The sequence below is a fragment of the Aythya marila genome (assembly GCF_965140915.1).
Source record: "Aythya marila genome assembly, chromosome: 5".
NCBI classification, from domain to species: domain Eukaryota; kingdom Metazoa; phylum Chordata; class Aves; order Anseriformes; family Anatidae; genus Aythya; species Aythya marila.
Genome location: NC_139046.1, coordinates 25,398,102 through 25,416,991, shown reverse-complemented (window position 1 = coordinate 25,416,991; position 18,890 = coordinate 25,398,102). Strand labels below are relative to the sequence as shown.

The 18,890-nt window shown below is 53.0% G+C and overlaps 1 protein-coding gene across 5 annotated transcripts; it reads left to right on the top strand.

The window, feature by feature from the left end:
- The first annotated feature begins 2,370 nt into the window (after positions 1–2,370).
- On the top strand, positions 2,371–16,077 carry ABCD4 (ATP binding cassette subfamily D member 4). 5 transcript variants are annotated; one of them, XM_082762438.1, is made up of 19 exons: positions 2,371–2,514; positions 2,623–2,747; positions 2,866–2,993; positions 3,203–3,342; positions 6,456–6,572; positions 6,836–6,961; positions 7,589–7,639; positions 9,940–10,034; positions 10,350–10,471; positions 11,078–11,169; positions 11,332–11,421; positions 11,654–11,859; positions 12,140–12,231; positions 12,434–12,470; positions 13,226–13,275; positions 13,551–13,603; positions 13,939–14,015; positions 15,150–15,265; positions 15,431–16,077. In XM_082762438.1, the coding sequence occupies exons 1-19, from the start codon at positions 2,468–2,470 to the stop codon at positions 15,524–15,526; spliced, it is 1,860 nt and encodes a 619-aa protein (XP_082618564.1). In that variant the 5' UTR covers positions 2,371–2,467; the 3' UTR covers positions 15,527–16,077. The 5 variants fall into 5 exon arrangements, with proteins under 5 accessions (XP_082618564.1, XP_082618563.1, XP_082618565.1 ...); XM_082762437.1 differs by having other exon boundaries at positions 11,651–11,859; XM_082762439.1 differs by lacking the exon at positions 6,836–6,961 and having other exon boundaries at positions 11,651–11,859.
- The last annotated feature ends 2,813 nt before the right edge of the window (positions 16,078–18,890 follow it).

The following is an 18,890-nucleotide window of genomic DNA, read 5'->3' as shown; positions in this document are numbered from 1 at the left end:
CCATCACTCACATCTGCCTCAGTGCCACTTCTTTCCCATCCCATGCAAAGTGCCTGGGTCCCCATTGCTGTTTTCCCACCTCTGCCTTAAGATTCCCCCTTCATTCTCGTGTGGGACCTTAGTGCTGTCCCCTGAGAGGGACACCGAGCACCCTATTAGTGTGGCTGCCTCCCCTTTCACCTTCTGGGTGATGTTCAGGATGTACGAGTCCAATGCCCAGGGGCAGCTTTGAAAGCAGGTCCCATCTCTAATTACCCTCTGCTTCTCTCAGGGCTCTTTTCCCTTTTCCAGCTGGGTTCCCTCTTCCTTCCCAGAGGGGAAGTTTGAACTTGGTGCCGGTGCCATGCCCTTGCCTCCAGAGGCATCGTGCTCCCGCTTGGGCAGGAGGGCAGTCCCTGTGAAACAGCGAGCGCTGCACCTCAGCAGCAGCGACGAGCAGGAGCCGTGGCCGTATCCTGGGGTCCCTGGGAGGGGTGGGGGTGAGCCGGGAACTGCTGAGGATTCAAAGTCAAGATCAAAGCGTTTCCCTCTGAAGCCCTAACACTCTCCTTCCCTCCCACTTGCACATAAAAGCACTCTGCCCTCAGCAGGCTCCCTAGGCGGGAGGGTGGTGGGAGGAGGGGGCTGGCTTCCCCCTTGCTTTTCCTGTGTTACTAATAGCTCTTCCCAGAGGTGAAATGGTGAAAATCCTTCCACCCCTCCTCCCCCATCCCCGCTCCTCTCCCAGAGGGCCTGAAGTCTTTTCAATGACTGTGATTTCATGGCAGACCTGGCCTTTGCTGGGGCGTTGCCGGCCAATGCCAGCCAGGACAGATGCAGTGAGCAAAGCCTTTGAAGTGTACAGTAGAAAGATGCTGTTAGAGGCGAAGCACGGGGAAGAAGGATTTAAAAGAAAGCAGAGCAGTTGGGCCCACAGGAGGGGGAAAGGCTAATTAAGGCACAGAGCATGGAGGGGGAAAAGACAGGATCATTAAGATAGCACAGCGGGAGCCGATGGTGCGGCTCCAGGGTGGCTTCAGCCAGGATGAGCCTGGTGCCATCAGTTCTCCATTCCCACCCTCTGCTTTGTGGTGGCATGGGAGCGTTGGTGACTGCTGATGAGTTCAGGTGGCCAGTCCTGCTAAAAAACAATTGTTTTAGTTCATGCACTGATACAGAGAGAGATAAAGCTCAGAATGCATTATACCTGGCCAAATGCCCTTTACTTACTATTGAATAGAAACAGGGCTAAAGACTGCAAGTGATAGCAAACTGAAGAAGCTGCAAGCTCGTATAGACGTGTACAAAGAAGCTGGAGACTGGGAATGGGCAGGAAACGGTGGATTGAATTTTGGAAAAACCAGGAAGATGACATTCTTCTGGCAGTGCCTCATTACAAACTATTGCGCAAAACCAGCAGTGTGAGGAAAGACTTGGGATGGGAAAACTGAGGGGATGAAAGCTGGCAAGTCAAGACTGCCGTTCTGTGTCTGTTCTGGTGGTCATGGCAGCTCCTGCTTGCTTCAGAGCTCAGGAGGCCTCAGGGACATGGGCAGATATGGAGAGCCAGCAATGCAGGGAGGGCAGGCACTGAGAAGGCCACACTGGTTTTGGGGAGGAAAGGTGGAAGGCAGAGGGGAATGCTGTAAAAGATGTAAATGCCTGGGTGCTGCTCCGAGCATGGGGGTGGAGAGGTGTGGGGAGGCACCGCTCCTTTGTGCTCAATCAGGGCTGCCACAGAGAGGGTCCCAGAGCTGACAGGGATGGGCAAAGGGCAGGGAGGAGGAGGAAGAGTTTGGGACAGACCACCCTGGCCATCACATCTCTGTGTCGGATCCCCTGGATGACTTGGTGCTGGGAAACCATTTAATGGGCAGGGGAGGAAGGGGAGCAGTGCCCCCTGCCATGAGGCAAAGCACGGGGGTCATTGTCCCGGTAATGCCCGGCACGGTGACACACCGCATCCAGAGCCACCGTATCGCACCGCGATAGGATATGGCTTCCGTCAGCAACCATCACCCAGGGCTGGTGCAACACCTGAGAGAAAAGTGTCCTTTTGAGCATAAAACTGAGTCACCAGGGAGGTCGGCAGGGCTGATAGCACCCTGAGCTGCAGCAGCGAGGGGAGGCAGGGAGGGAGGGACGCTGCTTTGGGACAGCGCTGCTCGCTAGGGCTCCGGCTGGGTTGTGTTTGGAAGCACCTGGAGCAGGGACAGGGGAGATGGGGCTGAGGGGTGGAAGGCAGTGGGGGCGAGAGGGTGAAGTAAAAGGGGGACAGCCCTGAAGGGAAGGGCGGGCAGCAGCCATCCCCTTCCCTTCAGAGCTGTCCCCCCCGCCTCGCAAGGTGGCGCTCCCGGCCGCCATGGAGGCCGGAGCTAGTCGGTAGCGAGCTCCTGCACAGCGAGGAGGGCTCCTGCATATCCGCCGCTTTATTCGCGAGCTTTATGAATATTTAGGCAGGGACAGCCCGGGGGCGGGCCGCGCCATCATGGCGGGAGGCAGCGCCGGCGGTCGGGGTGCCGGGTCCGGCGGCCGGTGAGGCAGAGCGGGTCGGGTGGTTTGGGGGGTTTTGTTTTTTTTTTGGGGTGCCGCCGGGCTCGCAGAGCTCGCGTCCACCCCCGGTGCGGCTCTTCCTCTCGCCAGGCCCCGGCCCCAGCTCGATGTGGTGTTCCTGCGGCGCTTCCTGAGGATCCAGGCTGTCTTGTTTCCCCAGTGGCCCTCCCGCAACGCGCTGATGTTCCTCACGCTGCTCTGCGTCGCCTTGCTGGGTAAGCCGGGGAGCAGGGCAGGTTGGACCGAGAGCTCCTCAATCCCCCCAAAACCCCTTTTTTTTTTCACCACACCACCGTCCTTCCTTCCCATCCCGTGCTTCCCTCTTTCCTCCAGAGCAGCTCGTTATTTATCAGGTCGGCGTGATCCCCAGCCAGTACTACGAGGTGCTGGGGAACAAGGACTTCTCCGGATTCAAAGCGCTGACTGCCATCGCCCTCACCCTGATTGTGGTGAACTCCACGGTAAGACAGGGCAGAGGCTCCCTCGTCTTGGGAAGGGAGGGGACAGCTGCCCGTGGCTCTTGGCATGATCCCGTTGAAGGATCTGGGTCTGCCCTAGCCCTGTTGGGTAGCTATGTGACCTCTGATGCAAACTGCTAATTGTTTCATTTTGGGAAATGCTTGTTCTGCTGGCTTATCCCTTCCCATCTGTCTTCTTGCCTCCGTTCCAGCTAAAAAGCTTCGACCAGTTTATCTGCAACCTGATGTACGTGAGCTGGAGGAAATCCCTCACCGAATACCTCCACCGCTGCTACTTCCATGGCCAGGTTTACTACAGCCTGCATGTTCTGCACGAGGACATCGATAACCCGTAGGCTGCCTGCGGCTTCTTTCATCCTCTTGCTTGGCTTCTCCTGAGCTGCTCCTCGCCTTTTCCTGACCTCTCTGTATCTCTGGGTAGGGGTTTAAGCCATAGGAGCTTTTTTCTACCTAGACACAGATACACCCATCTAACCTGGGTGGGTGGTGGTACCTGGTGATGGGAACTGCCGTGACCACTGGCCTTGAAGGTTTTGTAGGCAGGATGTTTCTGTTGCAAGGAAAATGGAGAGCCATCAGAATAGGGATCTAGCGCTGCTATCAGCCAATCAGTCTGCAATCTCAGCTCTTGGCACGTGGTGTGATGTTGCAAAGGGCCTGTCTGGAGGCAGAGAGCACTGCCTCTCCCTGTCTTCACGCAGCCAGTGCGCTCAGGACAGTCCCTGGCATTCAGTTTGAACTTCAACCACCAGTCTCCAGCTGAACACAGTTTTGCTTAGTAGGGTTTTTAGTGGTTTTGATAGCCCGTGGAAGCCACATTCAGGAAAGGCTTTGTTTTGTTCTCTGAGGGCTGCATTTCCTCTTCCCTGTTCCTAGGAAGGAAATGTCAGGGTTGTCTTGAAATTTGAGAGAAGGAGGAGCATTCAGTCCCTCCTGGCATGCCAGCCTACACTCAGATCATCTTCTAGTCCGTATGTAGCAGCCGCTGACACAGCTGCAGAGAGGGAGAAGTTCTGCCTCTTGCACTGTCCTGGTTACTGCAGAACTGCTTTTCTCAGCAGAAAAGATCAAACACCTCCCTTCCTCGCAGTGTCACATTGACCCCGGCCTTTCAGCCTGTACTCTGCACACAGGGTACTGCTGACACAGTTATGCAGTTTGAAGAGTTAAAGATCCTACATTAGACAGCACTTCAGAGGAGAGATTTTTGTTTTGTTTTGTTTTTCCTCTCTGGAATTTAAAGAACTTGTTATTAAACACTTGCTGAAAAACTAGAAACCTGGAGAAAACTTTTTCCAAATTTTGTGGCTTTATACAGTTGTGTCAAGACCACAATCTCTCTTCCCCTGAAGGGGGCACCTGTGGTCTAGTCCCTTTCACTGCTCTGGTGCCGCTTAGCACGGTGATGGCACATGAGGTGACCAAGTGTGGGGTCCACGTGAGAAGTGACTGTCTTGCAGACTCCCAGCTGTTGCTGACAGTTCAAGGGACTGAAGCAGCCTCTGTGCTTCTGCTCCCCAGTGCTCCTGGTGGGCTGTCCTTACTCTTTCATTGCACAGCATGAGAAATGGTACAGGATATGTCATACATTTTGCCTTTTCCTATATAATTTTTCAGCCAGACCTGCTCCCTGGCTGCTTCTGCTAGCCCAGTGCTGAGTGACAGCATGAGTAAGAACAAACAGCTGTGCCTGGGGCAGCAGAAAACAAGGAAAGGGTCAAGCAGCCCTATTGCCAAACAATAAATTACAGCTTCATGATGTGCTTCCCAGCAGCTGGTGAAATTACTCTCATCTTCATTGAAATGGAATTGCAAGGACAGGTTAAGGCTTGTGGTGCCTCCCAGGCTGTGTAGCACATTGGCCGTGGCTGGAAGGTCCCCTACACACCCATCTTTTCCTTGGGCTGGGGGAAGGGGAGCACAGGGGCCCCTCACCACATGACTGTCCTTAAGGTTTATTTTTAACCAGGGAATGTGTTCACATTGTGCAGTGAAATGCATGAGATAACTGGGTCTATCTGCTCCACAGTGATAGAGCCAGCTCTCCTGACCTTAGCACACCCAAAGTGTGGGATTGCTGCTGAGTATTTTTCATCACCCCCTTGCTTCTGCTCAAACATCCAATCTTATTGTTCAGAGCCTTTTTGATGCCACTACAAGAATTCTCTTTATCTTGCAGCTCTGATGAGAATTTTTTTCCATGTAGGAGATATTTAGAGAATGAATTAGGGCAGTGAATTCGCTTACATGCAGTGCAAACCAAGCTAAGTGTTAGATGCGCTGTGTGATCCTTCTTTCCCTTCTAGAGAGAATGAAGAGTGGGCTTAGAGTATCATACAAATACCGTGGCTCCTAGCAGGGCATTTGAGTTGATGTCTGTGTGTTATCAGTACATGTTGCTTAATAGCTCATAAAAAGCAATATCCTGCCATGAGTTTACAGCATGAGTTAAATGATAACATCACGGGAACAATTACAGTCTAAGAAAAGGAAAAATAATGACTGTAATGTCGGTCAGGGTGGGAGCTGCCCCCAGATTGAATCCATTGCTGCTCCAGGACTGCACAAGAGCTGAGAGACAAATGTCCTTGTGGTCATATCTGCATGAATGGCTAAGCAGGACTCCAGCCTTGCTCTTTGTTGCATCCACACTCATTACCTTTCTGCCTGAGCTCAGAGCATCAGAGGCTGACACCCTTACCCATGTGCTCTGGACAGATCAGGCATTGAGGGATTATGTACACTAAAATCCTTTCAAGTTACCCCAAGCTCATCTTTTGCCCAGCAGTGGGGCACGTGGGACCTCGGGGTCTGTCACCCACCTGCCTGCTGCTGCTGAGACAAGGAGGCTTGGTGCGATGCTGGCTGCTGTTGTGGGATGTGGGAGGGTGAGCACACTTTGCTCCTTGCAGCAAAGGGACCTGCTGCTGACTGGAAGGGTGACTTTGCTGGAGGACTTGCCTAATACCTTGCAGCTGGTTAGGGCTTGCCCTGTGCTCTAACCAGCCCCGGTATCTCTGGTGCCTGGGGTTGCAGCACCAATACTAAAGGTCTGGGAGAAAGCCAGTGGTTTTGTTAGTGCAGGGGAGGGACCAGGGAGTAATGAACAAGGATGCAGAGACCTTCAGCACAGAGCAGACAGCGTTGCAGAAGGGGGAACAAGGAGTTAACACAAGGAATGGGGTGACAGTCACAACAGGAGCTGTCCTTCCTGGGTGCCAGGAAAGCCCTTGGGCCATGCTGAGCCATGGCAATTGTCTCCTAGTGGGGCAGCAGGAGGCAGGCTGCAGGTCCCTCCCGTATGGAGTTGTTCCCATTCCCCCTGTCCTAAGTTCAGGCAGTGAAACAGCCCGGCTTGTGCCCTGTTAGGGAGTTACTGCGCCCTGCACCATCTGGTTCTCACTCTGGGCTTTAACAGCATTGATGCCTCTTTGTGTTGGGCAGGGACCAGCGCATCAGCCAGGACGTGGAGAGGTTTTGCAAGCAGCTCAGCTCCATGGCCAGCAAGCTCGTCATCTCTCCCTTCACGCTGGCCTACTACACGTACCAGTGCTTCCACAGGTAAGGGCCCACCCTGACCCCTGAGCACACCTCTTTCCTCTGCTCTGTTTTGGAGCCTGGCACCCACGTTACAACTGCTGCTGTAACTGCAGGGGCACTGTACGTGTGGGTGAGGGGGCTCTGCTCTACCAAGGGACTTCTGCCTTGTGCAGTGCTGATCCCCAAAGTCCTGTGAAGGTGAAGAGAGGTGACAGCTGAGGGCTCTGACAGCCCAGGGGTGTCCTGTCTGGCTTCTTAGCCAACCTCTTTCTTCTCCTCTGCAGCACAGGCTGGCTAGGCCCGGTGAGCATCTTTGGGTATTTCGTCATCGGGACAATCGTTAACAAGGTATTGATGAGCCCAATTGTGTCTAAACTTGTGCAGCAGGAAAAGCTGGAGGGGGATTTCAGGTGAGTCACAGTGGAGCAGCATTTTCACTGCCTATTTTGGCAGCTCCTGCAAGAGCTGCACTTTAGTCCCTGTTCAGTGCTATGTTTGCAGCTACATCTCTTGTCCGTGACATGCAGTCAGCTGCTTCCCAGCTCGGAGAGACCCAACAGCTCAGTGCTGCCCCAAACTCAGTCTGCTGAGCCCCAAGTGCTCCTTTTGGTGCCCTGCATCATGTCAGGTAGTGCCACTGGTTCAGTTCAGGGAAGCTTTGCGGTTTTCCCTGTGCCTCGGGGCACCCAGGGACAGCAGAAGCTGCTGTGGTACAGCCCAGATGTGGGCTGTGATGATTCTGTATGGTGGAGGTTCTGGGGTAGTAAATGCCCAAGGGAAATAGATCCCCTAGGGCTAAGACTCGCAGTGAGCACAATACCAAACAAATGCACCACTGAGCTGTCCCAGAATTATGTCACCTTGCGCTAAGGTTTGGGTTTCAGTGCCTTTATGAGGCTGTTGAATATTTCTGTCGAGAGATGCCTCAGATTGCTGCTCTGACAGATGCAAGATGAGTTACCTTTAGCAAGGGTGCTGGTTGTATAATTCACTAGGCATTTATATATGATCCTGATGATGTTTTTTGGGTTGTTCAGGTTCAAGCACATGCAGATTCGGGTCAATGCAGAACCAGCTGCTTTCTACAGGTAGGTAGAAAAGGGATCCTGCCAGCTCGGAGCATCCTCAGTGTATTCCTGTAACCCAGAGGAGTCCAAGCGCTGTTGCTGCAGCCTGAGCTTTCTGTCCCCTCCACCCTGCTGCAGGTGCAGCATCACAGAGCGTCTGCTCCTTGCCACGGTGTTTGCATTCCATGCACTGCCTGCAGGAATGCTTCACAGCAGCTGGAGACAGCTGGTTGCTCTCTGCCTGCCTTCTAGCATGTCCAGAGGCTTGATACAGATTTGGTGCTGGCTTAGAGACCCTTCCTTTGCCATGGTCCTTACCTGGAAGATTGCTCAAGGTCCCATTGCATCTTGTCAGGATGTTCCCTTGGGGCACTTTTTGCAGGTTGCTTCTGGCCCCATCCTGCTGCTGCAAATCTGTGTGTCTTCTGGGGCTGTGCCAAGCTTTTGCCTTGCTTCGTTATCTCTGCGTGCTCTTCTGGGTCAGCCTGTGCCGTCACCCTCTTAGCGCTGCACTGCAGTTCTCTGGATTTGCTTGAGGCCATTTCTATCTGGCTATTAGCAAGGGTCCCAGAGCTGAGCATAAAGCTGGGAGCCCAGCAGCACCTTCACGCTTAGTGATGCCCTGAGGTCTGCTGAGTTGTTGCTTAGAGCCTTTAAGGTGTTCTACAGAAATAGCTAGCGCCCAACAAAAGGCCCACAGTTTTACTGGGGTGCCTGGTCAGTGGAAGAAGGTCATTGCTCAACTCTTGTCACGTGTCTGCCTTTGTTCTGTGTGTTGTGTAATCACACTTCTTCCAGGAGCTTAAGAAAGCAGGGGTTGCACTATCTCTGGACTTCCCTGACTGTGATCTCTATTTGCCCATTCTCACCGTAGTGACAGAGCATTTCAAGTGTTGCAGCGTTATCCCCAAGGTGGCTGGATTCAGAATTGCCAGTTTGGTAAAGATTAATATTGGCAGGCATGAAACCTTGGTATAAGTAATTGAAATCAATCTTGTTTTGCATTGGCAAGTCTAAATTATTTCTTTGTGGACTGGTTGATTCTTATTGGTTTATGCTAATTTTTCTTAATCGAGAAGATACTTTATTACATCCCCTTAGTTAAGTTGCAGTTTTTAAGTTTTTTATATTCTATTACTAAAAATAAATGATCAAACTAGAAAATGGACTGTCTTATTCCAGTACAGTTCATAGGCAGAGAAAGTTAATCTGGCAGGAAACTAGAACGTAATTGAATTGTGTTAAAACTGACGTTTTTGTGGTATGAGTTAACTAAAAGCAAAGGCAATTTTTAAGAGTTACATTCCTAGAATCCTGCAAAAGGAAGAGTGTGTGGTGAGTGTCCCGTTTTGATTGCCAGACTTCCCAGGCTTATAGAAGCTGTTAAATCTGTCCTCTTGTACCTGCTGAACCATTGATTGTTTTGATAACGGAAAACCAAAACCGGCATTGTCAGCATTTTGTTTATTTGTTTGCTTAACCTTTGGCAAACTTGCTTTGAAAGTAAAAGGGAAGAAAACCTGAAACCAATCCAACAACCTCTCCACATCTGCGAAGTAATAGTAGCTACCAACACCGTGCACTTCAGCCAAAACTTCTGCTCCCTGATGCCTGGCCATTATCTCCCTGTGTCCTTGCTGAATATTCAGCTGCCACGGGAATTCATTGTCTGGAGCAAACCATGGAGCTCTGTCTGCATTTTGCCACCTGAGGGCAGCCCAGCCCTTGTGAACGAGCAGAAGGAGCTGCCACACTTTGCTCAGGTGGTGATTTGGAGCAGGATGTGCCTCCCTGCTGCCTGCTCTGGGAACAGCTGGCAGTGCAGACAGCACAGCCCTCAGGTGCTGGGGGACACGCTGATGCTTTTGGGAAGCTCCGAGAAAGGGAGGGCTTTGGGGCTGGGGTCACCTCACCCATTTGCTTGCTGTCACCTCCTTTGCCTCTGTCCTCTCCTTTCTGGCTCCAGATGTGTGGCAGCACTGTCCCTCTCTTCCAAAAAAGGCTTTGTTCAGAAACTGTGTGTTGTAATCTTGGGTGTGTTTTGCTCAAGGCTTGAGCCTCGCTGATAGTGTGTGGCCCCATCTCGCCTCCTGTATGGGACAGAAACACCCATGTGCTCTGAAAGTCGCAGGGCTGTTCATTGCAGCCGGAGTTTCTTGGTGTTTCAAGAAGGATCTCATGGGTGTTCAGTTCCAGCTCAACAAAGAGCTTGGAGGCTGAAGTAAGAGGCCCTCTCTAGGTCTCAGTCCTAAAGCCTAGGCTTTTACCCCGTTGTGTGCTCCCGGGAAGTCTGGGAGTCATGTTGCTATCATATTTTACAGGGCCGGGCGAGTGGAGCACATGCGCACGAACCGCAGGCTGCAGAGTTTGCTGCAGACCCAGAGGGAGCTGATTGGCAAGGAGCTGTGGCTCTACAGTGAGTGGGGAGCTTGGGGGGTGAGCACGGGCATGGAGTAGCTCTGTCCTAGTGGCCCACGGGCTTGGAAGCCTGACTGCTAGAGCAGCAGTGCTGTTTTTTCTTTCTCTGGGGCCTGTTCCAAGGAGCTCTTTGCTTGGCAAACGGGATTTCACCCCAGTGCTTCTGCTGGGCTGTGAGATAGGGTTTTCTGCTCGAGTGCATCATGAGAGGCTGAGACAGGATCTGGGTCTTCCTTTTGAGCGGGCTTGGTACTGGCTGGGAGAGAGGTTCCCACCCCAACTTACTGCTTTGTCTCCATGTGCTTCCGCCCAGTTGGGATCAACACCTTTGACTACCTGGGCAGCATCCTGAGCTATGTGGTCATTGCCATTCCTATCTTTTCTGGGGTCTACGGTGACCTGAGTCCGACAGAGCTCAGCGCCCTGGTCAGCAAGGTGAGCTAAGGGTTGTGACCCACACCGGGCCGGGGGCAAAATGTGCTCTGTGAGCTTATGTCAACTGCATGAGCCAGCCCGAAGACTTAGGGCTGTAAATTCACATGGCTGGGCCCTGTTGTGGAGCACTGAGGATGGAGGTTTGGGCTTTGGGCTGGTGGCAGGGGGGCTGAAAGACCCACAGTGAGTGACATTCAGAATACACTGACCCTGCCTGTTGGTACATGGAAATGGGAGCTGTGAGCCAGCCTGGTGTAAGATTAACTTGGGGGTGAAAGCTGCCAAGGACACAACTGCCTAAGTGTTTCCCAGCTCAGACCCCTGTCTGTAAAAACTGGGAGGTCAGAAGGCTCTGGCTTTCAGTGCTGGCCCACGCAGTGCTGTGGGTGTGGGTTCTGCCCGTGGCTGCTGCCCATGGCTGGTTGTGAGGCTGTGCTCGCCTGTGGTTGCCACCAGGCTGCTGGAGAGGAGCCTTCCCAGCCCAAGTTGTTTCCAGGTGCTCAAAGCTGGCTTGTGATGGAGAATGCAGAAGTAAAAATAGTAAAAAGTGGGCGCTGCAGGCTGACACCCTGCTCTGAGGTGCTTTGGGATGTGATTTCTCCCCAGAATGCCTTCGTTTCCATCTACCTCATCAGCTGCTTCAGCCAGCTCATTGATCTCTCCAGCACTGTGACCGATGTAGCTGGCTACACACACAGGTGAGCTTCTGTGGGGGCAGGGCTCTGCAGGAGAGGTCATGGGACATGGCTGTGCCCAAGTCTGTGCTAAATACATAAGAAACCATTGTTTGTGAGTGAGTATGGACAAGGTTAGAAGTGAGGAGCTGCCCCTGGCATTTTTGCACCCTTTTATTTGCCCAGGATTGGTGAACTGCAGGAGACTTTGCTGAGTCTTGGCAGAAGAAAAAATGAAAACTACTCAGAAGCCAAAGCCAGCTGGGACCTGGACAGGTGAGTCTCTGAGTCTCTCCTCAGCAGCACGTTGGCTTGCAGCTTTCCTGCCAGTGTGCAGGGCTGTCACTGGGTGGAGGTGGCCCCTGGTGTCACAGCCTGCTGCATGCAGTTGGTTGGACCAAGCAATGCAGTGCTCGCTGTAACCTGGGGTGTGTGGGGCTGGATTCATGTCACGGAAGCACAGGAGGTCTAAGGTCTCTTCTCCTTTGTCTCGGTGGTGGCCCAGCAGCTATTCTGAGGAGGACGCAGTGCCAAAGGACACGGCTTTCCTTCTGGAGCGAGTGACACTCTCAGTGCCATCCTCTGGCAAGCTGCTCATTAAAGACCTGAGCCTCAGGATCTCACAAGGAGACAGCGTGATGATCGTGGGGAACACTGGCACAGGGAAAACATCTCTCCTGAGGGTCCTCGGGGGACTCTGGGAAAGCACACGGGGTAAGGACTGCAGGTCTCCGTATCCTTCTCTTCAATGAGGGCTATCCTAGCTGAGTTTAGAAGGTGGCAACAGGAATTTGCAAGACGAGTGCCACTTGTGATGTTAAACGTGTCACCATTTGAACAGTCCCTTCTCTGGATCACAAACTTCTCTGCGGCTCTCATGGCTTTGCTCCGTGCTGCCCATCTGCCTTTTCTGGGATGTGAAGGCGAATCCATGGCGGCAGCGAGGAGTTCCTAGCAGGCGCTGCAGGCTTGGCATGCGTGTGTCTCTGTGCAGGGAGTATCCAGATGCTGACCTGCTTTGGCCCCCACGGAGTGCTGTTCCTGCCGCAGCGGCCGTTCTTCACCGATGGCAGCCTGCGCGAGCAGGTGAGCCCTGGGCCAGCTGGCCCCAGCCCTGCAGGGCTCTTACCGTGCCTCTGCAAACCCGCGTGCAGCAGGAAGGCCTGCAAGAGGGAGGATGCGTGCGGCTGCTCCTTCCCTTTTGGCTGACTTTGTGCCGCCACCGCTGTGTTTCGGATGGGCCGTGTGCAGCTCCCTCTGACATGGCTTCTGTTGGTCTGTTCGACAGGTGATCTACCCCCTGAAGGAGATCTACCCAGTGTCAGGTACGTGGAAATTCATCGCAGCAATTAGCCAACCCTGTGGTTTCAGCTCTCTGTTCTGTACCCAGTGCAGCTTCTCCTCTCCCATGCCCCATCAGGAATGCTGTTTCACTTCTGTTGCACTCTGCTTTTCCCTGCAAGGTTTGCCTTTCTGTAGCTTTGGATCAGCTCAGCATTCCCTTGCCTTCAGGAAGAATGCTTTCTCCTGATACAGTGAGGACAGGCTGGCTGTGCTCTGCATGTTGTACTATGATCCGTGCTGAGACACCCTGCTGCTTTCTAAACTTGCTGTTGGGATTCATCTGATCCATCTGGTGCAACCTGCGTATGGGAAGCCTTGTTTGCCTTTATCTCAGTTTCCACATACCTCCATCTTTCACCGTCCCTCTTTTTCAAATGATGTCCTGGGTCCTTGCATGCTGTTCAGGTCAGTTTGCATTCTTACTCTCCCCTGCCCTCCTCATGAGCCAGATCACACATCTAAGTATAAGCTGTTGCATCGTGCAGATGTCCAAGTTTAAGTTTCTGTCTGAGTGAAGCCTGGATCCTTGTGTTCAGGCTGTGTCCATCTTTGCCCTTGGACTAAGCCAAGCCTCAGGTGTGTCTGTGACACACCAGGACCCAGTATAGATAAGTGGTTGAGTCAGCTTCAGCGGACCTCAGGAGCTTCTCCAAACCTTCCCTCCTGCCCCACGGACTCCCCCTTGCAGTTGTGGTCTCAGCAGACACGTCCTGTACTTAAATACTTTCTCCCCCAGGGCCTGCAGATGATGAGAGGATCGTGCGATTCCTGGAGCTGGCTGGGCTGGTGAGTCCCTGGTGGCGCTGCTGCTGGAGAGGGACGAAGGGATGAGGTGCTGTGGCAGCACGGCACAACCACGGGCTGGACACACGCAGGGGACTGGGCTGTAGCTGGGACAGGACTGTCCATGGGAACAGGCAGAGGAGGAGGGGTATGGAGCAGCTTTGGACCAAGCAGGAGAGATCTGGGTAGCAGGGAGGGGATGGTTGTACTCAGGGCTGTGTCCCCGGGGGGCTGGCAGGGCTGGGGTGGTGTTCACACATCTGCTCTGCTCTCTGCAGGCTGATCTGCTGGCAAGGGCTGGAGGACTGGATGAGCAGGTGGACTGGAACTGGTAAGGCAGCTCACTGGGGGAATTTGGATGGTCCCTCTGGTTGGGGAACGCTTCTAAGCAGCTGCACATTGCTGCTGGACCGAGGAGCATTTGTGTCCACCTGTGTCTTGTGGGAGGTGGGCTGTGCAGGGCTGAAAGGTTCCTGCCCCAAGCATCAATACCAACATCAGCAGCCATGCTCTCTGCAGGAAACTCACTGTGCAGAGCAGAGGGGGAGTGCAGGGTACACACAGGGACAGTCGTTTGCTGGGGTCTCCGGTATCAGCAACCACAAGCTCTTTGGCAAACAAGCTCTCTTTGTTAAGGGAGATTTTTGAATCTCGACCCTGCTGCAGGTATGACATCCTGTCCCCAGGGGAGATGCAGAGGCTCTCATTTGCACGTCTCTTCTACCTCCAGCCAAGATACGCAGGTGAGTGAGCAACTACAGAAGAAGAAAGGCAGTGCCTTCGGCACAAACAGAAGCTGGTACAGAGGCAGCTCAGGAGCATGCTCGGTCTTAGTGATGATTTTAGGCAGCACATGCAGGATTCAGAGGTGAAAGTATTTCACTATCTTTGTGGCAGGGGGTAAATGAAGAGGTTTTGTGTAAAACCTCGTGTTCTTAGGGAAATATTAATGAGTGTTCTTGGTCCAGGTGTAATTACACCTGAGAGAGCACCCTCTCAGCCTGCTCACCAGCTGCCGTGTAAAGAAGCAGATGTGCTAGTGAGCACAAGCACAGTGTCAGCTGCCTTGTGTGCGGCTCACCAGCCTCCGTGGGGCTGTGGAAATGATGTGCCCTTGGGAACAGCTATAACACAGCAGAAGAGGACAAGGAGTGGTGGAAGAAACACTGCTGAGAGATCACAGAGGCAGCTCACATTTGCAGTTCGGTCTAATTGCTTTGCACATTTAGATGGCTGGGGGGCTACTGGAGGAGTTATCAGAGGGGCCAGGGTAGATGTGTGCGCACAGAGACAGTGTCAGTAGCCCGGAGCCACATTTAAGTACCTCTCATCTCCTGAAGCCTGCAGCACTGCTCTGTGCTATCTGGTCAGAAGGAACCTGAGGATTGTCAACTAAGAGCTGTAGAGATGATGTAAAACAAATCGCATTCATTTGCTCCAGGCCAGTAGTATTTGCTTTTAGCTGTCAGGAAGCCACGCCAGGCCGTCCTGGCTGCTGCACCTGGGCTCTTGGCCAGGGAGGTGGCGAGGCTGCTGTTCAGCCAGGAGCTCTGGCACGCAGCCCGTCTTGGGAAGGTCACGGCTTAGATTTCACACTGGTGAGAACAGGGCAGTGGCTGGCAGCTTTTGAGGGAAAGGAATGAGGTGAACGGGGCTGTTTGTGTGGATTTGAGGGCTTGTGGGGAAGGGCAGCCTTCCCACTTGGCTGGCAGCAGCTGTGCCAGAGAAAAGTCAAGGTCCTTAGGCTTCTCCTCACTTGCTCTTGGTGAGCAACACTTGATGTGTGAAATATCCCGAGCAGTCACTGCTCTTTTGCCCAGGGGGAGGGGACAAGTTGGGAGAGGAGGGATGTGTGGGGCTTACGGCTTGTCTCTCAGTGCTAGATGAAGCCACCAGCGCCCTGACAGAAGAGGTGGAGCATGAGCTGTACCGTGTGTGCCTTCAGCTGGGCATGACGCTGGTCAGCGTGGGACACAGGCCCAGCCTGGAGAAGGTGAGGAGGGGAGGTGGCGTTATATGACTCTCCGCTGGTGGCAAGGGGGGAGGCTGAGAGGGTGCCTGGTGAGCAGAGGGGAATGGCTGAGGCTGCAGAGCCCCGCTGTGGGAGAACACACCCTCAACAGGGACATCCCTCAGTTGTTGTGTCGTTGAATTGCAGTTCCACAGCTGGATTTTGAAGCTTCATGGTGAGGGAAGATGGGAACTCATGCGATGTGAGAGGATGAAGCGGCTCCCATCTGAGGAAGGATGCTGATAAACATGCCTGAGTCTGCACAGCTGCGCACCCCTGGGAGAGCTCTGAAGAGCAGACTGGGAGTGCAGAGCCAGCAGCTGCCAACAAGGGATTCGTTTGGTGCAAAACCAGTTACAGATTTTGCTGATGGATGCCCAGAAAAGTCTGAACTTACGCCAGGACTGGACATGTCTACCCTATCCCTCTCAGTCCCACTCTTTGTCCTCCCTACCACTCATGAGGGAAGGGGCTGAGCTGCTGGGCTGCTGCAAAAGACAACACTGCCTCGTGGGGTTCGTATAAGCCATGGGCAGAGGAACCTCCCCTCATCCAGGATGCAGCAGTGCAAGGATGGGATGCAACCTGATGTTGTGCTGTCTGTGCCTCGCTGGGACCTCTGCATCTGGTGTACAGCTCTGCAGAACGGGCTTCTGTAGCTCTGGTTTCTAACAAAAGGGATTCTGAGCTGCTGGCTCCCCAAGCAGTTAAGGGATGCATTGTAATGGGAGGAGGAGGCTGGCACAGAAAAGGACATGGCTCTCCTCTCCTTAAGACACAGGGTTAAGGTTCAAATAAACATTTTTGTATTAAATCTAGGGTCTGTTATCCATGTTTCTGGAGAAGAATCAGTTTGTGTTATCCAGGCTTCTGCCTCTTGTGCTTTTTTTCTTTCTGCTTTAGGAGAGAGAACTGTGTGTTGGCAGTGCTCTTGGACTAGACTAGTGGTGAAGAGCAGAGCAGGGGTAGGGGTAATACAGCTATCTTGGCTGGTCACTTCCTTTCTCCACAGCTCCTGCAAGGCACAAGGAACCTCAAGGATAGCTTTTGGCCTTCTGCTTTTAAGGGAGCAAACAGAGCTCCTCCTTACAGTTCTCTGTGATGCATCCTGTTCTTTCCCTTGCCTCCTATCTGTGTGCAGAGGCAGAGCTTTTGAGGATCTCAGAGTTCCCTCAGACTACCCTGCAGGTACGGTCTGAGCACTTACTGGGCACAGTAAGTTGCTCAGTGATGTTTCTGGCCCTGGTCCCAGTGCTGCAGCAAAGGAGGTGGCTGCTGGGAGGGCCATGCTAGCAGCTCTTCTGCCCTTCCACAAGGTGCTTGTGTCCCTCTGTGATCTGCTACACAGCTTCATGGTCACCTAGGGTGGTTGGGTCCCTGAGCTCACAGGCTTTGTCCTCAACAATCTTCCTCAGCACCTGACACATAATCTTCCCTAATGTGTGATGTGGGACGGGGAGGAGCAGAGCTGATGGCCAAGAGAAAGTGGTTGGCTACATGCAGATGCACTCTGCTGGGGTGATGCCCTTCAGCAGCTCCCAGAGCCTTTGTTCTGGCTAACGAGGAGCTCTTGCTGCAACAAGGCAGTGCATCTATCCCCTGCACTGCCTACAGCTAGCTCATGAGAGCCGTGTGTCAGGGACTCGTTACCTTGTGTGTGAGAGCAGCAAACAGCAAGCAACCAGCCTGGGGATGGACCAGACCCTTCAGCTTGCCGTGTAGAGAAGGGACAACATGTCTTTGCTGTCCATGGTGGCAGGCTCACAGTACACATCCTCCTCCTTCCCCTGCCTCTGCACCTCCTCTCCCCTCACTCCCGAGTCCCAACTCCCTCACTTTGCTGAGCTGGCAACTGCTCTCCTCTGTCAGAGCAGGCCCGCTGAGTAAGAAGTGGCTATTTCTACACAGCCACTTTTCTGACCAGCACAGGAGCCTTCCAGGAAGCCTTCCAAGCATGAATTGCTTTCAGATCTGGTCAGCAAAGGCTGTGCGCTGCCTGGAGGAGCCACCAGTTACTGACCAGCAGATGCTCCTGGGTTTGTCTGCAGCTCCAGCCACTGCTGCTGCAGGACAACGTCCCCTCATCATGCACCATCCCTGCACTCAACAGGTTTGGGAAATGTCCCATGCCTCCCCGTGGTGCATGGTCTGGCATTCAGCACCTGGAAGCTTCATGGGGAGTTGTCTTTGATCAGAGTACTACTGCCTCCCCTACGGAGCTATGGAGGCCCCATAGCCGCAGGATGGACCAACAGCACTAAGAGGTCTCATGTTCTCTTTGCTCTTTGTGGCGTGATACCCCTTGTGGTCTACAGGTCCGATGCATCTGGTGAATAAGCTGGACACCAACATGGTACAAAATCATTATTTGACAGCAGGTCCTTTCATCCCAAACATACCTGATTTTGTATCAAAGCTGCCCCCAGAGCTAGATGAGGACCTATGAAGCCACTGTCTCTTGGAGACATCCAGCCTCGTAGGTTACAGCACCTCTGCAGGGCAAAGTCCACTCACCCTCATCACTGCATAATCACGATCTTTTATTTCCTACTCACACCTGCTCCAACTCAGCCTTTTTTCCCTGTAAGACATCCGTGTTTTCCACAGGAGCATCCCCAGACACCCTTAGCAGAGCATACATATCTCAGCTCTTTCTCTCACAATTCAGTGCCGGTTCCCACTGCTCTCCAGCCAGAGCTCCCCTGGCTGGAATTCCCCATGTATGCCCTGCCCTCTAACTGATCAGGGAGAGCAGCACCTGAGCCTCATCTTCTCCATATCTGGGTGGGCAGGAAGATGTTGGTCTCTCTGTGCTGCTTTGGAGCTCACTGAAATGCTTTCTGGCTAAGGTCTGACACCCAACCCCTTCTTCTCTTTGGCTGAATACATCTTCCTTGAAGAAGTGACCAGGCTCATACACAATATTCCAGTTTAGTTTTATTCTCGTTCATATCTTTACAGAAAATGGCACATAAATCACAGGTTCTGAATGACTAGAAGTTGTTACAGCTCCATATCTCAAACACCTCAATACTGAATTCTTTTCTCACTGTATATACATTATTTACACACCGCGGGCTATAATCTAACACGTTGAACTTTGAACAAACTGGGGACAAAGACAGATGGGGGCTGTATGAAGGGGGTCAATTTTGACAGAATAAAAACAGTAGCTCTGGGGAGAGGGTGCTGGCAGCTGAAAGCGGGGCAGAGAGGGCTGTGTGGAAGTGACTGTCCTACATCCTCCTTGGGGAACACAGCCTGACCGGGATGGAGGGGTGATGTTAACATGGGGCACTGCAAAAAACAGTGGGTTTGGCTGCATGGGTCTGTGTGCGCACGTGTGGGGTCAGCGAGGAGACATATGTACACATTACAGCATGTGTCAGGGGCGTATCTGCATGGCTGTCGTTCCCTTTAGCACTCAGAGGGCAAGCGGGGCAAATTCAATTCCATAAATAAGTTTGGCAAATGTTGTTGCATCTCCTGGAATAATTTAAGCGGTAAATGTTTTCCCTGGCATTCGACCTCTCTGCAGTGGAGGCTCTGGCCTTTGGGACACAGACACATTTAGCCGTCTCTGCCAGCCTTGCGGGAGCAGCCTGTC